Here is a 20,827-nt window from a genome sequence, read left to right as displayed (position 1 = left end):
ATGCTTATATTCCATGACATTGTGGTTTTTGATTCAGCATAATAGTTCAGTTGCAGAGACAAAAACTAGAATTCATTCATCAGGAAGGGTTTTTCTCTTTGGCTGCCAAGGGCAGCAACTTAAATACCTGTGGAAAACATTATTGCATTTAGGCAACACACAAAAGGTCCTCAACGCACACACATATTTTGAAATCTTCCCTCTGGTTCCCACTGCCCTGGAAAGGCACTACCACTCCTCCTCTCCTTCCAGATCCTTACAGGGGTGAACTGACTGAAAGGAAAGTCAAAAAACAAGTATGGCTTTTAAGTTCAATATTGCCAGCCTGCTGAATTAAAATGCAGTCACGTTATACTTTGCTTATTCATGTATAATGTGTGCGAGGTTTATATCATTTGTTTAAGTACCTAAAAACATCAATTAATGCAACATTTTCTCACCAGCCAAATGCTTCCAAAACCCAACAACTTTTCTACAAACCCTTCGAGGTCTTAATTATTTCTTTCTCCTTCTTCTGCCTCTGCTGTGCTCTGTGATACAAATTTTCCTTGCTTCTGCTTTAAAACTTTGGCAAGTCTGTTGAGGAATGTGCCCCCAGTCACTTCCAGGATGTGTGATCAGTGCCTTCCCCCCTGGTTTAATGCTCTGCTGAAACCATCCTGAAAGTTTTCAGAATTTAAACAAAGAGCCCCCTATTTTCATTTTGCCCTTACTCTCCATGGGCCCAGCAGTAGCATCAATCGAGGCTTGTCCTCACAAGTGTCCATGTACCTGTGATGAAACTATTTGGCATTCAAAGCCACCACCTGTAACTGAACACCAGTACGATGACCCCAAAGTGGCTGGATCCACCAGATTACAGCTTTTTATTCCAGTATACATTCCTACAGGGACATCTCACAAACAAAGAAATCATTTGAGATACCTCCCACCTTGGAGACCAACCAGAGACAAATACATTTAACACCCAGAGTAAACACTCCAATCAAAAGTACACAGACTTTCATGATCTTGGTAGCATTCTCACTGGGATTGATAATCCTGTGTTTTCTCAGGCCCAGTACCATTGTTTGTTTCTGAAATCAGGCTCTTTCAATAGATGAAATCATACCTCTTTCAATAGATGTATATGTTTAAGGTGATTATTTCTCTTTTTTTTTTCAAAAAGCTGTTACTAAGTCAAGGATGTGTATAAGAATTTCATTCACTGTCTCTCCTGTTCCTTGCCTCACATTTGTTCTTCACTCACCTTGAACTGGGATTCCGTTCCTTGAAGTGACTAAAAATGCCCTTTTCGAGGGCATCAACTTCCAACTCTGCCTGCAGTTCACCTTCAGTTTACTTGACCTTGCAGGAGCTTCTGCCAAAACTGACCTTCCCCTCTTCCTTAAACCCTATCTTCTTTTGGCCTCCAACCTACTACAGACCCCCATTCTCCCTGTGTCACGGTAATTTGGTCACTCTCTGCGGGTTATCCTAGCGCACCTTAGGAACTGATTTCCTATGGAAAGCCCAAGATGGCCCAGGAGCATTCTCATGGTTCGGAAAAGGGGGAAGCAGTGTACTTTCCCAAAAAAGTACCTTGAAAACAAGAGAAGCAACCTAAAGTACATTGAACTGAGAGCAGACACTTGGGTTTTCCACATCGTGTTCCCAATGCTTCCTTGTTAACCTTATGAATCCTAATTGAGATATTGATATAAAAAGGCATCACATATATAGGACATGAATACGTGCGGTTGTGAAACGAGTGGGATCTCAGGTGGCCGAAATAAAACCAGCAGAAGTTTAATAGGGATAAATGTAGGACCCTGCACTTTCCCCCCCAAAATCCACCTGCAAGTATGGGATAAGCTCGGCGAAGGTGGAAAAGATATTATGGTTCCTTGTGATAGGTATACACAATACGAAAACAGTACTCTGAAAAAAGTTACCAGATCTAAGGTTGAATTAATAATGCCATGTTATTGAAGACAGAAGAGAGGGCACCTGGGTGACTCAGCTGGTTAAGCATCTGACTTGGTTTCAGGTCATGATCTCACAGTTTGTGGGTTTGAGCTCCGCGTTAGGCTCTGGGCTGATAGTTCAGAGCCTGGAACCTGCTTCAGATTCCGTGTCTTCCTCTCTCTCTGACCCTCCCCTGCTCATGTTCTATCTCTCTGTCTCTCAAAAATAAAAAAAACGTTAAAAAAAAAAAAGAAGAGGACCCTTAGCATCAGCAAATGTGATCATTATAATTTAGCGATGCACAAGATATTCGAAAGCCATTCTGCACTGGACTGTGCAAAAGGAGTTGAGAATTACAATAGTACTTCTCCAGCTTTTACATGCATAGATCACCTGGAGATCACCTTAAAAATGCAGACTCCCACTGCAGATCTGAGGTGGGTCTGGGATGCTTCATGGCTGAGCATCTCCAAGGCTGCTGTTCTGGATTCAAGAGATTAAATGATCTCTTGGGTTGTTTCTAGCTCTCATACCACTCTGGGGTTGGCTAATTCAGCCAAGCCTTGGCATAAAGATCCGCAGACTAATTAGTAAGATCATGTTTCCTCCAGCAGTTTTCTGTCACTACTTCAACAGAACCCCAGACTCCCCATCCTGCATTCACGTCTTGGAGACGCTGAGCAGCTATTTCTAGAGGGAACAGGGTGCTTCAGTTAAACAAAGGCTTTTGGCTTACTGGAAAGAGAAGCAGAATCTTCAAGAGTTCCCCAACTGAAGACACAACAGATGAACAAAAAAGTTCAAATGAGCATCAACCAGTGAAATCTATTAAAGCAAACCAGTGGCTTGATTCCTCTGCCCTGTTCCATGCGAATAATCTGCCACTGGCCTGCTTCAGTCATATTGCAAACGATATGTTGAAGACACAGCGAAATGCTTACAATATAATGTTAAAATTTAAAAGAAGAGAGGGGCCTGGGTGGCTCGGTCAGTTAAGCGTCTGACTTCGGCTCAGGTCATGATCTCACTGCTCGTGAGTTAGAGCTCCGCATCGGGCTCTGTGCTAACAGCTTGGAGCCTGGAGCCTGCTTCGGATTCTGTGTCTACGTGTCCCTCTGTCCCTCCTCTGCTCAACCTCTGTCTCTCTCTCTCTCTCTCTATCAAATATAAATAAACATTAAAAAAATTTTTTTTAATTTAAAAGAAGGATATTTACTTGGCATGGTCTAACTCTGATGGAGAGTCACCCTCTAAGCCTGAATCCTGCAGGTTGCTGGGCACTCTGACCAGGTGTCTTTTCACAGAGGCCTGTGGGGAGGGCTTTGCACAAGGTGGGGAGGGGTGGGTTGGAGAGGACAGTGTGACATCTTTTCCCTGGCTGCCTTGGAACCTTGCATTTGAGCTTCCGGGAGAAAATGTAGGTCTAGGTGACAGAAGGATCAGGAAGAGTTTTCAAGAGCACCTCCGAAGGCACAGGCAGGGCCATTCAAAGAAGGTGGGGCCAGCTCCCCATTCTGGTGAAGAAAACAGGTGGAGATAGGTAGGGAAGGTCAAGGAGACACAGTTCATCACTACAGCAGTACCCTTTTTTGAAAAAAGTTTATTTAGTTTGAGAGAGAGAGTGTGTGTGTGCATGAGCAGGAAAGGGGCAAAGATAGAGGGAGAGAGAGCGAATCCCAAGCAGGCTCCACGCTCAGTGCAGAGACTGACATGGGGCTTAATCTCATGAATCACGGGATCATGGCCCGAGACGAAATCAAGAGTCAGATGCTTAACTGACTGAGCCACCCAGGTACCCCATATTAACCCTTTATTTTTTAAGTTCTTCTCTATATTGTATTTTATCATGATATTACAGGCAAGGAAAATTTACTATATCTCCACACGTTAGTAATGAGGAAACCAGAACCCAGATTCTGGGTTAATAGACTACTACTCTCAAATAAACCACATTGATATACATCTTCTGTAGCACATTTTCTTTTAGAACAAATGAGTAAAAACCAAATGGCCCATCTTTACTCTCCACTGTGGCTTACACACGTTTCCCATTCTAAGTATCTTGGTTCAAGCTCAAGTTGCAGGGTCCACACGGTTTTCCGTTTCCTCAGCCCTCACCTTCTCGGTCCTTCCCTCCCCTTCCCACACCTTAGCACAGACCTCCCTCTGTGTTTCCTCCACACCTCTGGCTCTCTCTCCAAAGAAGTTGGCAAGTTTAGGGGGCCTCATTTGTGTCAGGAGAATGTTAGCCCTTCTTCCAACTTCTGGGACCACGCTCCCAGGCTGCCAATACAGCACTTCTTTAAATGTGGTGTTCATTTCCTCGTGGGGATTGCATTTCCCAGAGTTCCCTTTCACTTGCATATGCTGACAATTAGTCAAAATGAGGATCTAAACTGAAGTTTGACTCACGATGAACATCTACTTAAGTATAAATGGTAACAGGTCTAATATCTGAAATTTACTTTAAGATACTTCAGTATAAAGACTGAGACAGTGTGTGTGTGTGTGTGTGTGTGTGTGTGTGTGTGTGTGTGTGTCTTAGGTTAAACTACCCAGATGCAGCTAGTGTTAAAGTTGGTGAGGTTCCTCTGGGGGGTAGTCAGCTCGTACTCCAGTCAGGAAGACTGCTCATATTCCAGAGGTGCCCATCATAGATAGTGTTCTGTTATCTGTCTCCATCAACACCAGCATTTTGCTAATTAACAAGAAGTATATCAGAAATGGACAGAAAACTAGTGGGTTGCTAATGGCATAATAGGTAATAGAAATGAACTCTCAGGGCTCCGGGGTTGCTGAGTCAGTTGAGTATCCAGCTCTTGAATTCGGTTCCGGTCATGATCCCAGGGGTGTGGAAAACATGCTCCGCGTGGAGCCTGCTTGAGATTCTCTCTCTCTGCCCCTCTCCCTTCTCCCACTTATGCACATGCATGCTCGCTCTCTCTTAAAAAAAAAAAAAAAAACAAGCAAGCAAGCAAAAAATGGACTCTCACTGGTGGTGAGAGGAATCTATAAAAGTTAAAACATTTTAAGAGAGACTTCTGGCAATGGCACAATAGAGAGGTTGGCAAATCCTCCCCCGAAAAAAAAAATATGTAATTGGACAAAATGTTTAAAAACAACTGTTTTAGGACTCTGAAATCAACCAAAGACCAACAACAAATTGAGGAGTTGTTCTTTATGAAAAGCTGCCAGGGTTTCAGGTTAAGACCAGCGGGCAAGATCAGCCTTCTGCCCGGGCTGCTGAACCCTTACCCAACTCTTCACCACCATGGTGGATTACCAGGGCAGTGCAAGCCTGGGCATCAGCAGCTTCACTGCTAGGGACTGACGGCTGACCCCATTTGGAGCAGAGAGTGGAAACACAATGATGCTGTCATAAAAATAGTAAATTCAACAGAAAACATATAAATGAATGGGGATTGCTTGAGGTTTTGCTGGCCTGTGATTGCAGTCCCTGAAGTGCAAGCTACATCGAGCTGACCAGCCAAACACCTAACAGGGATGTCCCGGAAACATGAGTGCAAAGGAGGACTTGATCAGCTCTCCATACGTCCCAGATTTTTTTATTCGCAAAGAATTTCTTAAGAAATTCTTAATACTTAATTCTTAATACTTAAGAAAATAATTTAACAAAAGAAATTTAAGACCAACACACTGCAAACTACAAAACATTTCTGAGAGAAATTAAAGAAGACCTAAATGAACAAAGAGACGGTTCATTTTTTTTTTAAGTAGACTTCATGCCCAGTTCAGACCCCAATGCAAGACTCAGACTCACAACCCTGATATCAAGACCTGAGCTGAGATCAAGAGTTGGACGCTTAACCAACTGAGTCACCCAGGCACCCCTGAAGAGATGTTTTTTATTCATAGATAGGAAGACTCAATATTATCAGACAGCAATTCTCCCCAAATTCATCTTTAGATTCAATCCACTTCCTATCAAAATCTCAGCTGGCATCTTTTGTAGAAATTGACAAGCTGTGGGGTGCCTGGGTGGCTCAGTCGGTTAAGCATCTAACTTCGGCTCAGGTCATGATCTCGCAGTTCGTGAGTTCGAGCCCCACATCGGGCTCTGTGCTGACAGCTCGGAGCCTGGAGCCTGCTTCAGATTCTGTGTCTCCCTCTCTCTCTCTGCTCCTCCCCCACTCACACTCTGTCCCTCTCTCTCAAAAATAAATAAGCATTTTTAAAAATTAAAAAAAATAAAAAGAAATTGACAAGCTGTTACTAGTGGAAATGCAAAAGACCTGAAACTCTCAAAGCAATTTAGAAAAAGTAAACAAAATTGAATGTCTTACACTACAGATTTCAAAGTTTACTATAAAATGAAAGTAATCCAGACAGCATGGTGTTAGCATGGGAAAATACATATGAATCAATGGAATGAAATACAGTCTGGAAATATACACTCATACGTACGGCAAATTGATTTTTGGCAAAATGCCAAGGCAACTTTGTCTTTTCAACAAATGTTTGGGACTGTTGTATATCCATATGCAAAAAACAAATTTAGATACTGGCTCCTCACTGTACATAAAAGGTAACTCAAAATGGATCATAGACCTAAATGTAAGAGCTAAACGTTAAAACTTCTAGAAGAAAATAGAGGAGAAAATCTTTGTGACCTTGGATTGGGCAAAAAATTCTTAAATATGACACCAAAAGAACAATCCATAAGAGGAAAAAAAAAAGATAAAATGGACCTAAAATAAAATTTTAAAAACTTTGGCGATTCAAAACACACTATTAAGAAAATCTAGGGGCTGGGTTAAATGGGTGATGGGCATTAAGGAGGGCACTCGTTGGAATGAACACTGAGTGTTATATGTAAGTGATGAGTCACTGGGTTCTGCTCTCAAAGTCAAGACTACACTGTATGTTAACTAACTTGAAAATTTAAAAAAAAAATTTTTTTTAAATAGCTAGGGGCACCTGGTTGACTCAGTAGAGCATGTGACTCTTGATCTCAGTGTTGTAAATTTGAGTCCCATGTTGGGTGTAGAGACGACTTAAAAATAAAATCTTTAAAAAAATAAAGACAATAAAAACCAAAGACAAGTAATAAGCTGAGAAAAAATACTTTCAAATCACATTTCTGATAAAAGACTTGTATCCAGAAAATATGAAGAACTTTTATAACTCAATACTCCAAAAACAGAAAAACCCAATAAAAACTGGGCAAAACGCTGGAACAGGTATTTCACCACAGAAGGTATATGAATAGCTAGGAAGCACATGAAAAATTCTCAATGTCATTAATTATGAGGGAAATGCAAGTGAAAGCACAGGATACCAGTTCACAGCCACAAAAATGTCTCCAATCAGAAAGACAGACGATGTGCAGTGTTGGTAAAGATGTAGGGGAGCTGGAATTCTCATACACCACCGGTAGAAACGTAGAAATGGTGCAGCCACTTTGGAAAATAATCTCAGTCTCTTTAAAAAGTTAACATAAACTTCCCATATGACCTATATTCTGCTCTTAGCAATTTCACTCAGGAGAAATGAAACATGACTACAGGAGGACTTGAATGCTCATGTTTATAGCATTATTCCTAATAGCCCCAAATTAGAAATAATCAAAATTTCCACCAACTGGTGACTGGATTTAAAAAAAAAAAAAATGTGGCTATGGGTGGCTCAGTCAATTGAGCCTGATGGCTCCTGATGGGTGAGCCTAGGTGGCTCAGTCAGTTGAGCGTCTGACTCTTGATTTTGGCTCAGGTCGTGATCCCAGGGTCGTGGGATAGAGCCCTGTGCTGGGCTCCTCGCTAAGCATGGAGCCTGCTTAAAATTCTCTTTCTTCCTCTCTCTCTGCCCCTTCCCCCACTCATGCACATTCTCTCTCTCTCAAAAAATAAATTAACGAAATTAAATTAATGTGGCTATCTGCAAAATGGAACAGTATTCAGCAATAAATTATAACAAACTCCAGGTCCACCCCACAATCTAGATCAACCTAGAAAATACCATTTAAACAAAAGAAGATAGACATAAAAGAATATACACCGTATGACTCTATGCGTATGAAATTTCCAGAAAAGGCAAATCAAAAAGTACAGAAAGCAGATGATTGCTTGGGGCCAAGGTGAGGGTGAAGGTGGGGACTGAGTGGAAAGGACCCTTTTGAAGTCTTGGAAATATTCCACAACAGATTGTGGCAATGACAGTACGACACTCTAAAAATTTACTTAAAAAAACACTGCACAGTACACATCCAATTGGTAGAATTTTATGGTATGTAACTATACCCCAATAAAACCATTAAAATATGTCGGAGTGTCTCCTCACCTTTGCATGTACAGGGTATAAAATCATGCAGTCTGTAGCCTTCATTCTGAAGATGGTGATGCCACCTGAGGACTGATCCCTAAAATGTCCTGGATCCAGACAGAGGCTTTGGAAGGTTGCATATTGCTTGATGCTGATTCAAGGAAGAAGTCTTAACACCCCAAAGGACAGAAAACTGTAATTCTATCAGATTCATTGGGTATGGCATTTTTTCTTACCTGACTGCTAATTACAGTATGTTAATAATGTATAATGTGTAAGCTGTGCATCTGACATCATCTAGTGGGTTAGATTGCAGGGAGCAGTGAATTCTCATGTATCTCAGACTTCTCAGTGGGTACCATCATTCACCGAAAAAGAACCTAAGCATCTTGTGTAACAAAATCAGCGTAGGGAAATTGGTGCAGAAACCAAAGTGCTGCAAGCCACCTTCTTCAAAAGAAAACCCAGTGCAGCAGAAATGTAGTGGTGAATCAGTTCTCTTTCTGCTTATGGTGATATTATTCTAAAGCCGTAAGATGAGTTATATTGGCGTTTGAGGCGTTCAGAAACAAAAATCTCTCCCAGATCTGAGCTGAGGAGCACACGCAGCAGGATCCGTCGGGTATTTCTCATGTTCATTTGACTACAAGCACTGGGGGTGCAAAAACCCCAAGTCACCGGTGTATGGAACATTCTAGAAATCTGAATACTTTTTGCCTGTGCGTGTTAATAAATGGCTGCCTTGAGATGCTTAGGAGGTAGTAACTCCAAATCTATAAGTAAGACTTTGTTAAATATAATCAGGGTTTTAAATCTGTATTCAATATTCACCATCAGTCATTATTTTAATTATAAGAATGTAATCCATTTTTGCTTTGTACTAAATTAGTAGATAGAAAAAAAAAGCCCAGATTAATAACCTCTTCAAGTTATTCAGCACCTTCTAATTACTGGATTCTGTGGCTCTTCTGTCTCCATATTTGGATGCCATCTGTGAACACGAAAAGTATCTGGATTTCTTATTTCAGGTTGTCCCTGATCACGTGTTCTGGTTTAGAATGCGAGCTCAGCTCTTGGTCCCCAAAAATGTTTGTTCACCCTCCCCCTGCTCCATTTCATTACCTGAATTCTTCCGTGCTCCCCATCCTTGAATCCTGCCATCCAGCCTTCCTGAGATGGCACCCTGTCCTTTCCCTGCCACTGATGATCACTCTGCTTGGTGACTTCCCTAATCCCAACTCCCTGTGTGCCCGGATCCCTAAGTAACGCCCACCAGACTCCTTTGTACTCCTGTTGCTTGTCTGCACTGGGACTTCCATTCATTCACCCAACTAGTATTTACAGAATCAACACTAAATGCCAGGCACTGTGCTGGTTATTGGAAATAAGAACAAAATCTCTACCCTCAAGGAGAGACAGACAAGTTAACAAACAGTTACAAAACGATGAGCCCAGCAGGTGTATGAACAAACTGCTACGGCAACAAGCAGGCACAAAGCCTGAATGGGTGGAGCCGGGTAAGTCAGGGAGCCACGGGTGAAAGAAACGCCTTTCCATGTACTAGATAGAACAGTGTGCTCAAGGCTCACAGATGCAAGCCACCATGTCCCATTGTGGGAACATGAGATATCTCAGAATGGCCAAAATAGGGTTAGCAGTGGGAGAAGAAGCTAAGGAGGGGTCTGAGCACACAGCCCTGGAAGTCCTGCTCACAGAGAGTGAGAAGCCATTCAACAAGAATGGGATGAACATGGCCAACTTCACAAACACATGGGGACTTAGCTTTCTGGGCTCTTATTGGCTACATCAGATTTCATCTCAGCACCTGCAGCTGGGCTGGTCCCTCCAGCAGAATTTGCCCACCCCTCTCCCCATAAGATGGGCCCAGGTCCAGACTCTGGTTCTGTCAGTCTGGGGTTAGTTAGTACAATACCTCTCTAGGTATCTTTAGCTGGGAGCTGGTCTGCAAGGTCAAGACAGAGGTGTGTGTTTGGTAGGCAGTGTATGTGGTGTATAGGTGGAGGGAGTGAGTTTGGGTGGAGCTAGAAGGGAAATATTAAGCCAAACATTGGGAAAAAAACCCAAATTTCTGAAGGGAAGCAGGAAGCAAATGCAAAATGGATCATCAATTAAAGACAAGATCAGAGAAGGATAGGGAAGCAGGTGAGTAAGGACAGCTGGACTTTGTTGTCACCGGACCTGAGAAGGTGCAGATTGGATCTGGGGAGAAGGGGGTGACCCAGATAAACACAGAGAAAAAGGCACCTGTGGCTTGTCCTTCTAAAGGAGTTGGGAGAGAGGGATATGGCACCAGATAGTGCCCATATATGGGATGGATTTACTAAATTTTTGATGGATCCTGTAAAGACTGAAAAATAATCCATCCGTCAACCGCTGAGCCCTACAAGACCAGATCTTGTTCCCAGACGGAAGGGAATCTAAATGTCATATTTGATCAGGAAGGATTTAAAAAAATTTTTTTAACATTTATTTATTTAAAGAGAGAAAGAGGCAGAATGTGAGCCGAGGGGGCAGAGAAAGAGAAGGAGACACTGAATCTACAGCAGGCTCCAGCCTCTGAGCTGTCAGCACAGAGCCCGACACGGGGCTCGAACTCACAAACCATGAGATCAGGACCTGAGCCGAAGTGGAACGTTTAACCAACTGAGCCACCCAGGTGCCCCCCTATCAGGAAGGATTTTAAAGAAAGAAGGGCCTTTATATGTGACTAAGTCAGCAGAGACTGAAACTGCTCATTTAAACCAGAATTGCAGCAATTACTATACATCCGCTGAGCACTTACTGGTGACACACACTTGTTGAGGGGCTCCTGGGACACAAAGAAGAATCTGTTTCTCTGAACAACTTTAATGACACAGGCTGTGAGTGTGGGGATCCCTCACAACTTTGTGGTGTTTAGTATCATCTCCACTTCCCGGTGCAATGGGAATCACATGAAACACACATGAAGCGAACAAGGATGGTGCTTGGGTATAAGCGCTCAGTATCCGCGCACACAAAGCATTAGCCTCCCAGCTACGGCAGGCTCAGTGGGGTCAGTGTCCCTGATCTGCCTCCATGGATAAGTTACCAAACCTGCATTGCTGTACGATTGCATTTCACTGGCACGGCTGAGTTTACGACATTCACATAGTGCCTTTCAACCCTGGCTACACAGAGGAATCACCTCTGGAGCATTTTTAAAGTGCAAATGACCAGCCACCACCCCAGACCCCATAAATTATAATCCGTGGGGGCAGGACCTGGGCGTTGATGTTGTTAAATTCTAATGTGCAGCCCAGGGAGAGAACTGTACTAATTGTACCTCTTCACCTGGAGCACAGAGAAGAGCCAGCCAAACAGGTGAGCTCCGAGTTTCCCACAAAAGGAAGCCTAAGGAAACAGACATCACCTAACAGGGTGTTTGGTGTAGAAGAGCTGCTCCTGCAGCTCCAGCTAACGCTGAACATTCTCTGTCTCACGATCTCCCGCCCTTCCCTGCCCCAAGACTCAGCCTGCTCAGGTCATGGTGAACCGACATGACTAAAGGAAACAAAATATAATGGTAACATCTACAAATGAGACCTTAATCCCTCCATTTCTTCTCTGCCCATTATTTCTCCTGGAGAATTTTTTTTTTTTTTTTTTTTTTGTCATATGCACTTTTCAATTCTGTGGACTTCAAAAGCTAGTCTACCAACATCATCAAGAAATGCCTGGGATTGCAGCAAGGAAGGCAGCTGAGAACAGGGTCCTCAAGAGACATCGGGGTCCTTTGTACAACGGGGTCCCAGTGTATGTTCCTTGCATGAATGGATAAGTGAATTAGCAAACACAAGGACAAAAATTAGAAATATGGAATAGAAATAGCTATCTCACAAGAAAATATTATTCCCTACCCTAAGAAGGTATTAGCTATTTAAAATGCTAACTCCCTTTAAGAAAAGCTATGGAAGCTTCTAAAGGCATTTCGCATGTTTGTGAATATCTTGAACTCCCCTCCACCCCACACCTCTAAAATGAACAAAAGAATACCCATGAATCCAGAAGTACAGTTGTCAGGAGCTGGGAAAACTAGATTTTGTGCAAAAACAGAGATGGTGTTTGGATGGAGGAGGTCAAAAGGTACAAACTTCCAGCTATAAATAAACAATTCCTGGGGAAGTAACGTGAAGCATGGTGACCATAGTTAATAATACCCTGTTGCGTATTTGAAAGTTGCAAAAGGAGTAAATCTTAAAAAAGTTCACATCACAAGAAGAAAAATGTGTAACTACGTATGGGAATGGATGCTAACTATACTTATCATGGTGATCACTTTTGCGATATATACAAACATCGAATCATTATGTTGTACACTTGAAACTAATATATGTAATATGTCAATTATACCTCATTTGAAAAAGAAAAAAGAAATGCCAAAATTAGAGGTTCAGAATAAAGGGGCTGGAAAGCTAGACAGGGGAATTCTGAGGGTGGAGAAAGAGTGCTAGCCGACCATAGTGCATAGTAATGGGGACAGAAGGTAAGCCAAGTGGCAGAAAGAGTTGTGGAAATAACTTTTCTTTTAAATTTTTTTAACATTTATTCATTTTTGAGAAACACAGAGAGATAGAGCGTGAGTGGGGGAGGGGCTGAGAGATAAGGAGACACAGAATCTGAAGCAGGCTCCGGGCCCTGAGCTGTCAGCACAGAGCCCGACGCGGGGCTCGAACTCACGGACCACGAGATCATAACCTGAGCTGAAGTCGGATGCTTAACAGACTGAGCAACCCAGGCGCCCAGGAAATAACTTATTTATTAGTTATTAGCCAATCTAGGGGCTGGGTAAGGGTTTTATGGTTGTTAAGGCAACCCCACCATCTCTGGAGCATTTGTGGGCAGTGCCACCCCCCACTGCCAATGGTTCAGGTCTGAGCACAAGAACCTCATACCCTCAAGTTATTTGTGTATTGCATGAAGTGCAGGGAGCTAAGGTTTTGACCTTTGCAGGAAAAATACCCCTTCTTTTTGACCTTGGCTGACAAAATTCTAGGCAAGCCATCCAAAAGAGGATCAGAAGGCAACTCTGGCTGAGTGGGATCCCTAACTTGTCACACACACACACACACACACACACACACACACACGCAAACCCAGACACAGGACAGTTGATACAGGGCATCGTAACAAGGCAAGCTGCAGGCTGTGCTGGGTGGTCAGGTTGGGTTTTAGGTAAGAAACGGGGGTGCAATTAGGGTAAGGGGGTAATGCAGACCAATCAGACAGCTGGAAGTCCATACACTACTTGCAGTAACGGAGGAAGGAGGCGTTTGGGATAGACAAAGTTGTGGATAAGGCTAGGTAGTCCTGACTGAGCCAGACGGGCTATGGAGGGCCATGGCCGTGGCAGGAGTTGGAACTGGATGGGCCAAGGGGGCACACGATGACAGCAAGGCTTCAGCAGCACTGGCCTAACGGCAGTGTTAGAGCACATTAGGAGAAAGCATGTGGGCATCAGACTTATTAGAAGTGGCTGGGGGAGCCCTTGGGTGGCTCACTTGGTTGAGCATCCAACTTCAGCTCAGGTCATGATCTCACCGTTTGTGAGTTCGAGCCCCACATCGGGCTCTCTACCATCAGCACAGAGCCCGCTTCAGATCCTCTGCCCCCCTCTCTCTCTGCACCTCCCCCACTTGTGCTCTCATATTCTCTCTCTCAAAAATAAATAAACATTTTAAAAAGCGGCTGGGGGGCACCTGGGTGGTTCAGTCAGCTAAGTGTCCGACTCTTGATTTTGGCTCAGGTCATGATCTCACACGAGATCAAAGCCCACACTCTGGGCACTTGGCAGCACAGAGCCTGCTTGGGCTTCTCTCTCCCTCTATCTCTGCTCCTTCCCTCCTCTCATTCTCAATCTCTCACTCTCTCAAAATAAGTACATTTTTTTAAAAAACCTTAAAAATATATTACAAGTGGTTGGTCATAGTTAGTTTAGACAGCTGGTGACTATTTGCAGTCAAACAAGGAGAAACAAATTTAAAAAAAAAAATCAGGGAATCGTTTAAAGGAAGGAACAAAAATTCAGGGAGACAATCTGGATAAGGGGATACAAAAAAAGAAAAAGAAAAAGTAGACGCAGCCAAGGGAACAGAAAGAAGGTCAGAAACTAGGGGAAATCCTGAGGGAAGTGATTGTAAGTGCTGGGCCTGAGGTAACAAGATAATCGCTGTTAGTCAAATTCTGTCACTATGAAAACGTTGGAAGACATTTAAAAGCGTGTGCTATGTAATAATCAGCATTGTGACGTGAGGAGGTCCCCCCTCCCCCCAAATGTTCTCTTTTAACCAAAAATGATCTGCTAAACTCCAGCATCTTCTTTATTGTTGCGGAGAATTTCCTGAGGTTCTGACAGGAAATTAGGGAACGGTGCAACAAAATGCAGGAAATACTTCAGGGAATGGGGAACGATGGCATTTGCTATAAATACTCATTGATCTAAATTTGACATTCCCACCAGCAATGCAGGAGGTTCTCTGGCACAAGAATTTGAGTCCCACTGCCTGCTAGGCCAAAAGATCAGACTTCAAAGATACTTCAGGAATGAAGAGATTCAAACTTCAAACAGTAGATTCAGAAAAGAAAAAAACGAAAAAAATAAATAAATAAGGCGCGCACACGTGCCGAAGCCAGGATTTTATGAATTTCCACACCACAGTTTCTGGATGAACACTCTGAGGTAAATGCTTACCCAGGCAAGAATGTCATCCACCGAGTTGATTTGGATTCTCACTGCCTCCATTGTCTGTCTTCTGCCCCCAAGCAAGACACAAAATCACTGGGAACAAGTTAACCCAAAGAAAGCTCTCCTGACCCAGCCTTGAAAAAAAAAAGAAAACAACAAAGACTCAAGTGGAAGGATTCTGTGCTATTAAATGGTTACTCTGGGCACTGTCACCCTCAGCATAAATTTAATTAAATTTTAGGGAGCTCCTGGGCGGCTCAGACAGTGGAGCTTCTGACTCTTGATTTTGGCTCAGGTCATGATCTCACGGTTCGTGGGAGTCCCAAGTCAGGCTCTGAGCTGACAGCACACAGCCTGCTTGGGATTCTGTCTCTCTCTCTCTCTCTCTCTCTCTCTCTCTCTCTCTCTCGGTCCCTTCCCTGCTTACGTGCATGTGCTCTCTCTTCTCAAAGATAAATAAACTCAAAACAATTAAAATTTTCTGTGTCTCCCATAGGTGTTCCAGTAACAAATCATACTGAGTTGGTGAAATAACACACCATTCTAAACTTCGAATAGAAGTATCCTCAAACTTGACTTCTTTACATCATAAATCTCCTACAGTATACTTTTAAAAAGAATTTACTGCTTAAGGAATAGCTTGTCAATGCAATGGTAAGCGATACTTTCAGAATGAGTACAAGGTCATGGAATCGCCTGGTGGCCGGCTTTTCAAATTCCAAAAGATCTAGGGAACACGGCTCCAATACCTTTCTGTCAAAGACCATGTTGGAAGGGACAAGTTGAAGGTGACAAGCGTCAACTGAAGTTCACAAGTATGCACATTCATTAAGTGATGTATTAATTCCCTGCAACAGGTGCACTGAAGTAGGAATGGGGAGCGGCAGTGGAGAGGGGAACACTGTTCGTGTTGTCAGGAAATAACTGGGTCCTCCCTTATACCATCACAGAAGAAGTAGGTGTCATAAAGTAGCTTGCTTTTAGGAGTTAGGTGAAGAAACATCTATGGAAGAACACACAAGAAACCAAAGTAGTGCTTGCCTCAAAAGAAGGTGACAAAAGTCAAGGCTTAATCCCTTTCTATATACCCTTTAGTACTCTTTGGATTTTGTTCCATGGGCATGGATTATCTATACAAAAACTTATTTTAAGTTGATTGATTCGTAAGTAAAGATATTGATTTCAATTTGGCTCAGCAAAGTTGGGGGCTGTTAACTGCGAGGAATGTTGCAAAGCAACGAACATACAGATTATGAATAAAACTGTCCCTGGCCTCAAGAAGCTCAAGGCAGCGGGCGAGACAGGTTGGCGAGACAATTGTTTACACCACCATGATAAGTAGGTAAGTATGACAAGTGCACTGAGCAGAGAGACCCCTGCGAATTCAGAGAAGAGCATCTAAGAAATACTTCCGCGTCCAGGGGACCAGGAAGGTTTTCCAGGATGTTGGAACCTAAACAGCAGACTTGCCTGACACTTAACAGCCTGCGTGTCAGGAAATACTGGTTGACTATGAGGAGGTACAAGTGTGCCTGAAATAACGGCCCTTAGCTCTGGGACAACAGGCCAGCCGGAGTCCCATCCTCCTTGGTTTATCCCCAGTGTGATGTCCCTGTTATTTTGTGTATACATGAGAAACAGCGAGGGGTGCGGGCACCGGGCCAAGCCCATAAGGTGGCGTTTCTAGAAAAATCACAGCGAAGGCAGTGCAGAGAACGGAGAAGAGGGGAGGAGGGAGGTTTGGTGAGAGAACTATCACAATATTTCATGGGAAAAATAAACAATTCCTGAGCCTAGTCAGTAGTGGGGACAACAAAACAAAACCAAACAAAACATAACGTGGAGACAGATTTTCAGGGGGTAAAATCAACAAGTCTTAATGACCAATGAATGTGGGCAACGAAAGAGGGAGGTAGGCACACATGACAGGCATAACAGTAAGAGCCATTGTCACGGGTTGTATGCCTGTGACACGAGGAGGTGCCCAACGCCACACCAATATTTCCATGTGTTATTGAATCACATGAATCCTATCCACATGAATCACATGAATCCTATCCACAGGAAGACTGACATTCAGAGATGTTAAGATGTTAACCAAGGTCATGGCTCATCAGAGGGACAGGTCTGGTACTTAAAGCCCAAGACTATTTGATTCCAAATCCAGACTCCAAATTGTGAAATGATTATGCATCCCAGAGAATACAGCTAAGAGGGCCTCCCTCATAAGTTCTATGTAATATAGTAACAACGATGCTTGTAGATTACCTACTTTAAGGGCTAACCCTGCACTAAACACTGTTCCAAGCGCTTTTCTTGCATTGTTTCATGTTATCATTAACAGCCTCTCCGGGGAGGCACTATAATTTATTCCCATTTTGCAGATGGTGAAACCAAAGCACAGGACATTAAGTAACTTGTCCAATTCCGCCCAGCTAGTAAGGCCAGAGAATAAAACATCTAAAGCTTAAAGATTATTATAAAATGGTAGTGTTTCGAGGATGATTACCTTGAAATAAGTGGGTATATCAACATTTTATGATATGTGCTTATATAGCAATACAATTCTAAGAGTGGCACAAGACTTCACAAAACAGTACATATGTTCATTTCACCTCTTTGTGGCATTTGAATTCTTCATCACGTCATATTAGCTACAGTGGTAGGCTTTATATTCAATGTCTGGAAAAGAGGAAGGGAAAAGGAGTGGGCTGAAGTCCAGGATATATAGAAGATGGGCAGTGATGTTTATTACACACATCCTTGTTCCCAACTGCTAAGACCAATATTTTTTATTGGCCCTTACCTGGGCAATACAGCTCCAGAGAAAAGAAAAATGTGCCTGTGAAATTCCCTAAGTCACACGTATGTTACTGTGAGTACATACATGCTAAATTTGAATGCTATGCCATTTTGATGATCAAGTAAATGTTCTTTCATTCACACAATACATTTTACCCCTATGCTTGGAAATACCTATTTTTACTTTTAAAAAAGAAGGACTTAAAACAGAAAAGCTGATGAGCCAACCCACAAAGCAATTTTAATTCTATGTAATTGCCAGCTGTGGACTTAACCTTATTTTAAGAAACACACCACCTTTTATTTTAGACTTAGGAATAACTCACTTTAAACAGGTTACATTTCAAGGTAAATGAGCCACTGGGTCCTATACTGTGAGTTGTAAGGTGATCCAGAGAGAGACTGCAGAAATTATAGAGAACTGCTAATAATCTAAGGGCTGTTAGATAATGATCATTTTCAAAAACGCAGGCACCAGATAGCTAGCTCATCAGCGATACAGGTCAGGATTATTTTATTATGACCAAATTATACCATTACACGCATCATTTCTGCTATATATGTAGGGCACAAACTATTATTTTTTAAATGAAAACTCCCTTTAAAATGCCTGTTAAGAAGCACAGTGTTGGTTGATGGGGTGGAGACCAGCAAATGTGGAAGGCGGTGTGATGAAAGATTCAAAGGCTCCCGCTGTGGGTGGCTTCCCACAGCATCTTAAGCAGGAAAGCCCCATGAGGTCCCACTTTCTCCAAACACCATTCATAACCTCTGGAGCCAAGTGCTCGGCTCCTAGGGGCAAGAAAAACATTCGGGGCATCTCCTCCATCTAGAACTTTCAATTTCTGAGAACAATAAAACTGAGCCAAGCTGCACTCCGTGCACCGTGTGGGAAACTGGGACTTGTTCACTTTCAACAACCCCAGAGAAATGGGTTGGGCTTGCAGCGCCCTTTCTTGCGGCTCCTTTCTAGCACACAAAACTATGTAAATTCCCTCTATGTCCCAGCCCAACTCCCAGCAGAGCAGGCGCCTGGCATTCAAAGCTGTGTTGCCAGCTCCGGTCCAGTGCGTTCATCACGAATGCCTGAATGAATGAGATGGACACGTTTCTGTGGAGTTCACAACTCAGCACAATGCCCAAACACACAGTTTTCCCACGAGGGTATTTCGCATTCCGCCTACCTACTTTTGACTCGTACTTTTTTTTTTTTTTTTTAATGAAATGTATATTTGTGGGACTGTGCCCATGGTCATATGTTGCACCATTATGATGCATTCAACAAATACTGTGACCGCTTAGCCAAGTAGAAGCGACGCTGGGAAGACTTAACCCTAGGGTCGAGTGGGGGGGGGGGGGGGGGGAATGGAGTGATCCGCAGAAAGGGAAAGAGGGATTCTGTTTCTCTCCCGGCATTGATAGAAGCCTTGAAAATCAGCTTGGGGTTTCCGTTCTCCGCAAACCTTGCTCAGGGAAGCACGGAACCCTGCAGCGAGCGAGCATGCAAAGTCCTCCGGTCGCCGCCGGCTCCCTCACCCCGCGGCCTAAATTCGCGCGGGGAATGAGCTGGTTTGGCCACTTCGGGGCGGGGGGTGGCACATAAAGCGCCCTTTCGGAAGGCGCAAACTGTGGCTCCGACGCCGTCTGCAGGGCCGCGCGGGCGAGTACTCCCAGTCCAGGACAGCTGGCGGGGGGCGCGCTTCTCACTATGGCTTGTCCCCACTAGCCCACCTGGGCCGCGAGTGGCTCCAAGGAGCCCGCCCTTTCCCCTCCGCGGACCAGCGGGCTTTCCACTGCAGGACAATGAGGGCGACTCGGAGGATGCTTTTCCCATTCATTGCCCGCGCCCGACCAGCAGCCCGGGGCTGCGAACTGGGAACCGCTGCAGGGTCCTAACGAGCCCCCACCCCTCCCGTCCCGTACCCCCCGCCCGACTCCCGCCATCCCCGCACCGCTAGCTTCAGCGGCGCTCTGGATCGCAGAAAACAGAGCGAGACCTCCCCGGAGCCCGAGAAGTTTCAAGCCCAAGGGTCGGACGAGCGGGCTGCGTCCGTCCCGGGCGGCGTCCCCAGCCCTTTCTGGCTCGGCCAGGGAGACGATTCCCACGGGCCGCGCGGGAGACTCACGCGTGCTATCCCCCCGGGCCGGAGGTGAACGAGGATGAGCGCACCGACCCAACAAGCGGCAAAGCGGCGCGCTTTGTCCCGCAGCCGCCCCCGCCCGCCGGGGGACCGGAGACCAGGTCTCACCTCTCTGCTGGCACCGCGCGGCGACCCAGAGCAGCGAGGCCAGGAGCGCGACCCCCGCGCCACTGCCGCGCATCTCGCAGCCGCCGTTCGGGTGGGCTCCGGGAAGAAAGGCGCGGCCACGCGCGGGGTCTCTCCGCAGAGCGCGAGTCCGCCCTTCCCCGCCGGGCTCTGGCCTCCCGCCCGCCGGCCCCTCGGACACACCCCCCCGACCTCCGCCGCGCCCGCCCCTTCCCGCCCCGGCCCGCGCACACCCCTCCCCCATGGGGCCCCTCGCTCGGCCCCGGCGACCCGCGGGGACCGGCCGCTCCAGCTGGCCGCCCGCCCTGCGCGGTGCCCCGAGCGTCCCGACTCGGGGGTGTGACCCCCCCCTCCGAGCGGGAGAGGTGGGCGGAGAAAGTGTCTGAGAAGGAGGAGAAAAATCTGCTGAAGTGGGTCCGGGCGAGTGGATTCCGAGAAAGTATTTGCCCTGCCGACCCTTCCGGCCCCACGGCGGCTCCGCGCCCAGGCCGGGCCCGGGAGCCGGGAGGACGCGCCGCTGCCGAGACCGGCCTTACCTCGCAGCCCGCGCCCCCCGGCGCCCCCCGGCCGGCTGCGTGCCTCAGCCTTCGGAAAGCCCCCCGGAGTGTAACTGACCAGCGCCCCTCTCCCTCGCAAGGTCGCCGGGCCCCGGGCCGCCAGACTCCTTTCCAGGCCGGGACTCGGGGCCTTAGCTGAGGATTTTGTGAAGATTTTTCTGAAAATGAGTTGTAACTTGTTTCCCACTTCGTGTAAGGAAGGCAAGAGGGGTCACTTGGACTTAATTATTAGTTTACCCTTACTTACAGCG

General features: G+C 45.2%; 1 protein-coding gene across 1 annotated transcript in view; it reads right to left on the bottom strand.

Moving 5' to 3' along the window:
- The window catches only part of LAMA1 (laminin subunit alpha 1), a 168,830-nt gene extending 148,627 nt beyond the window's left edge, over nt 1-20,203 (bottom strand). The window contains exon 1 of the mRNA XM_019814998.3: nt 20,002-20,203. Within this exon, the coding sequence (XP_019670557.2) occupies nt 20,002-20,074 (73 nt within the window). The 5' untranslated portion in view covers nt 20,075-20,203. The remainder of the gene's footprint in view (nt 1-20,001) is intronic.
- Between the last annotated feature and the right edge of the window lie 624 nt (nt 20,204-20,827).

This window comes from Felis catus, chromosome D3, assembly GCF_018350175.1.
Source record: "Felis catus isolate Fca126 chromosome D3, F.catus_Fca126_mat1.0, whole genome shotgun sequence".
Classification (NCBI taxonomy): Eukaryota; Metazoa; Chordata; class Mammalia; order Carnivora; family Felidae; genus Felis; species Felis catus.
The sequence above is the reverse complement of the archived record's forward strand: the minus strand, read 5'-3'. Positions and strand labels throughout refer to the sequence as shown.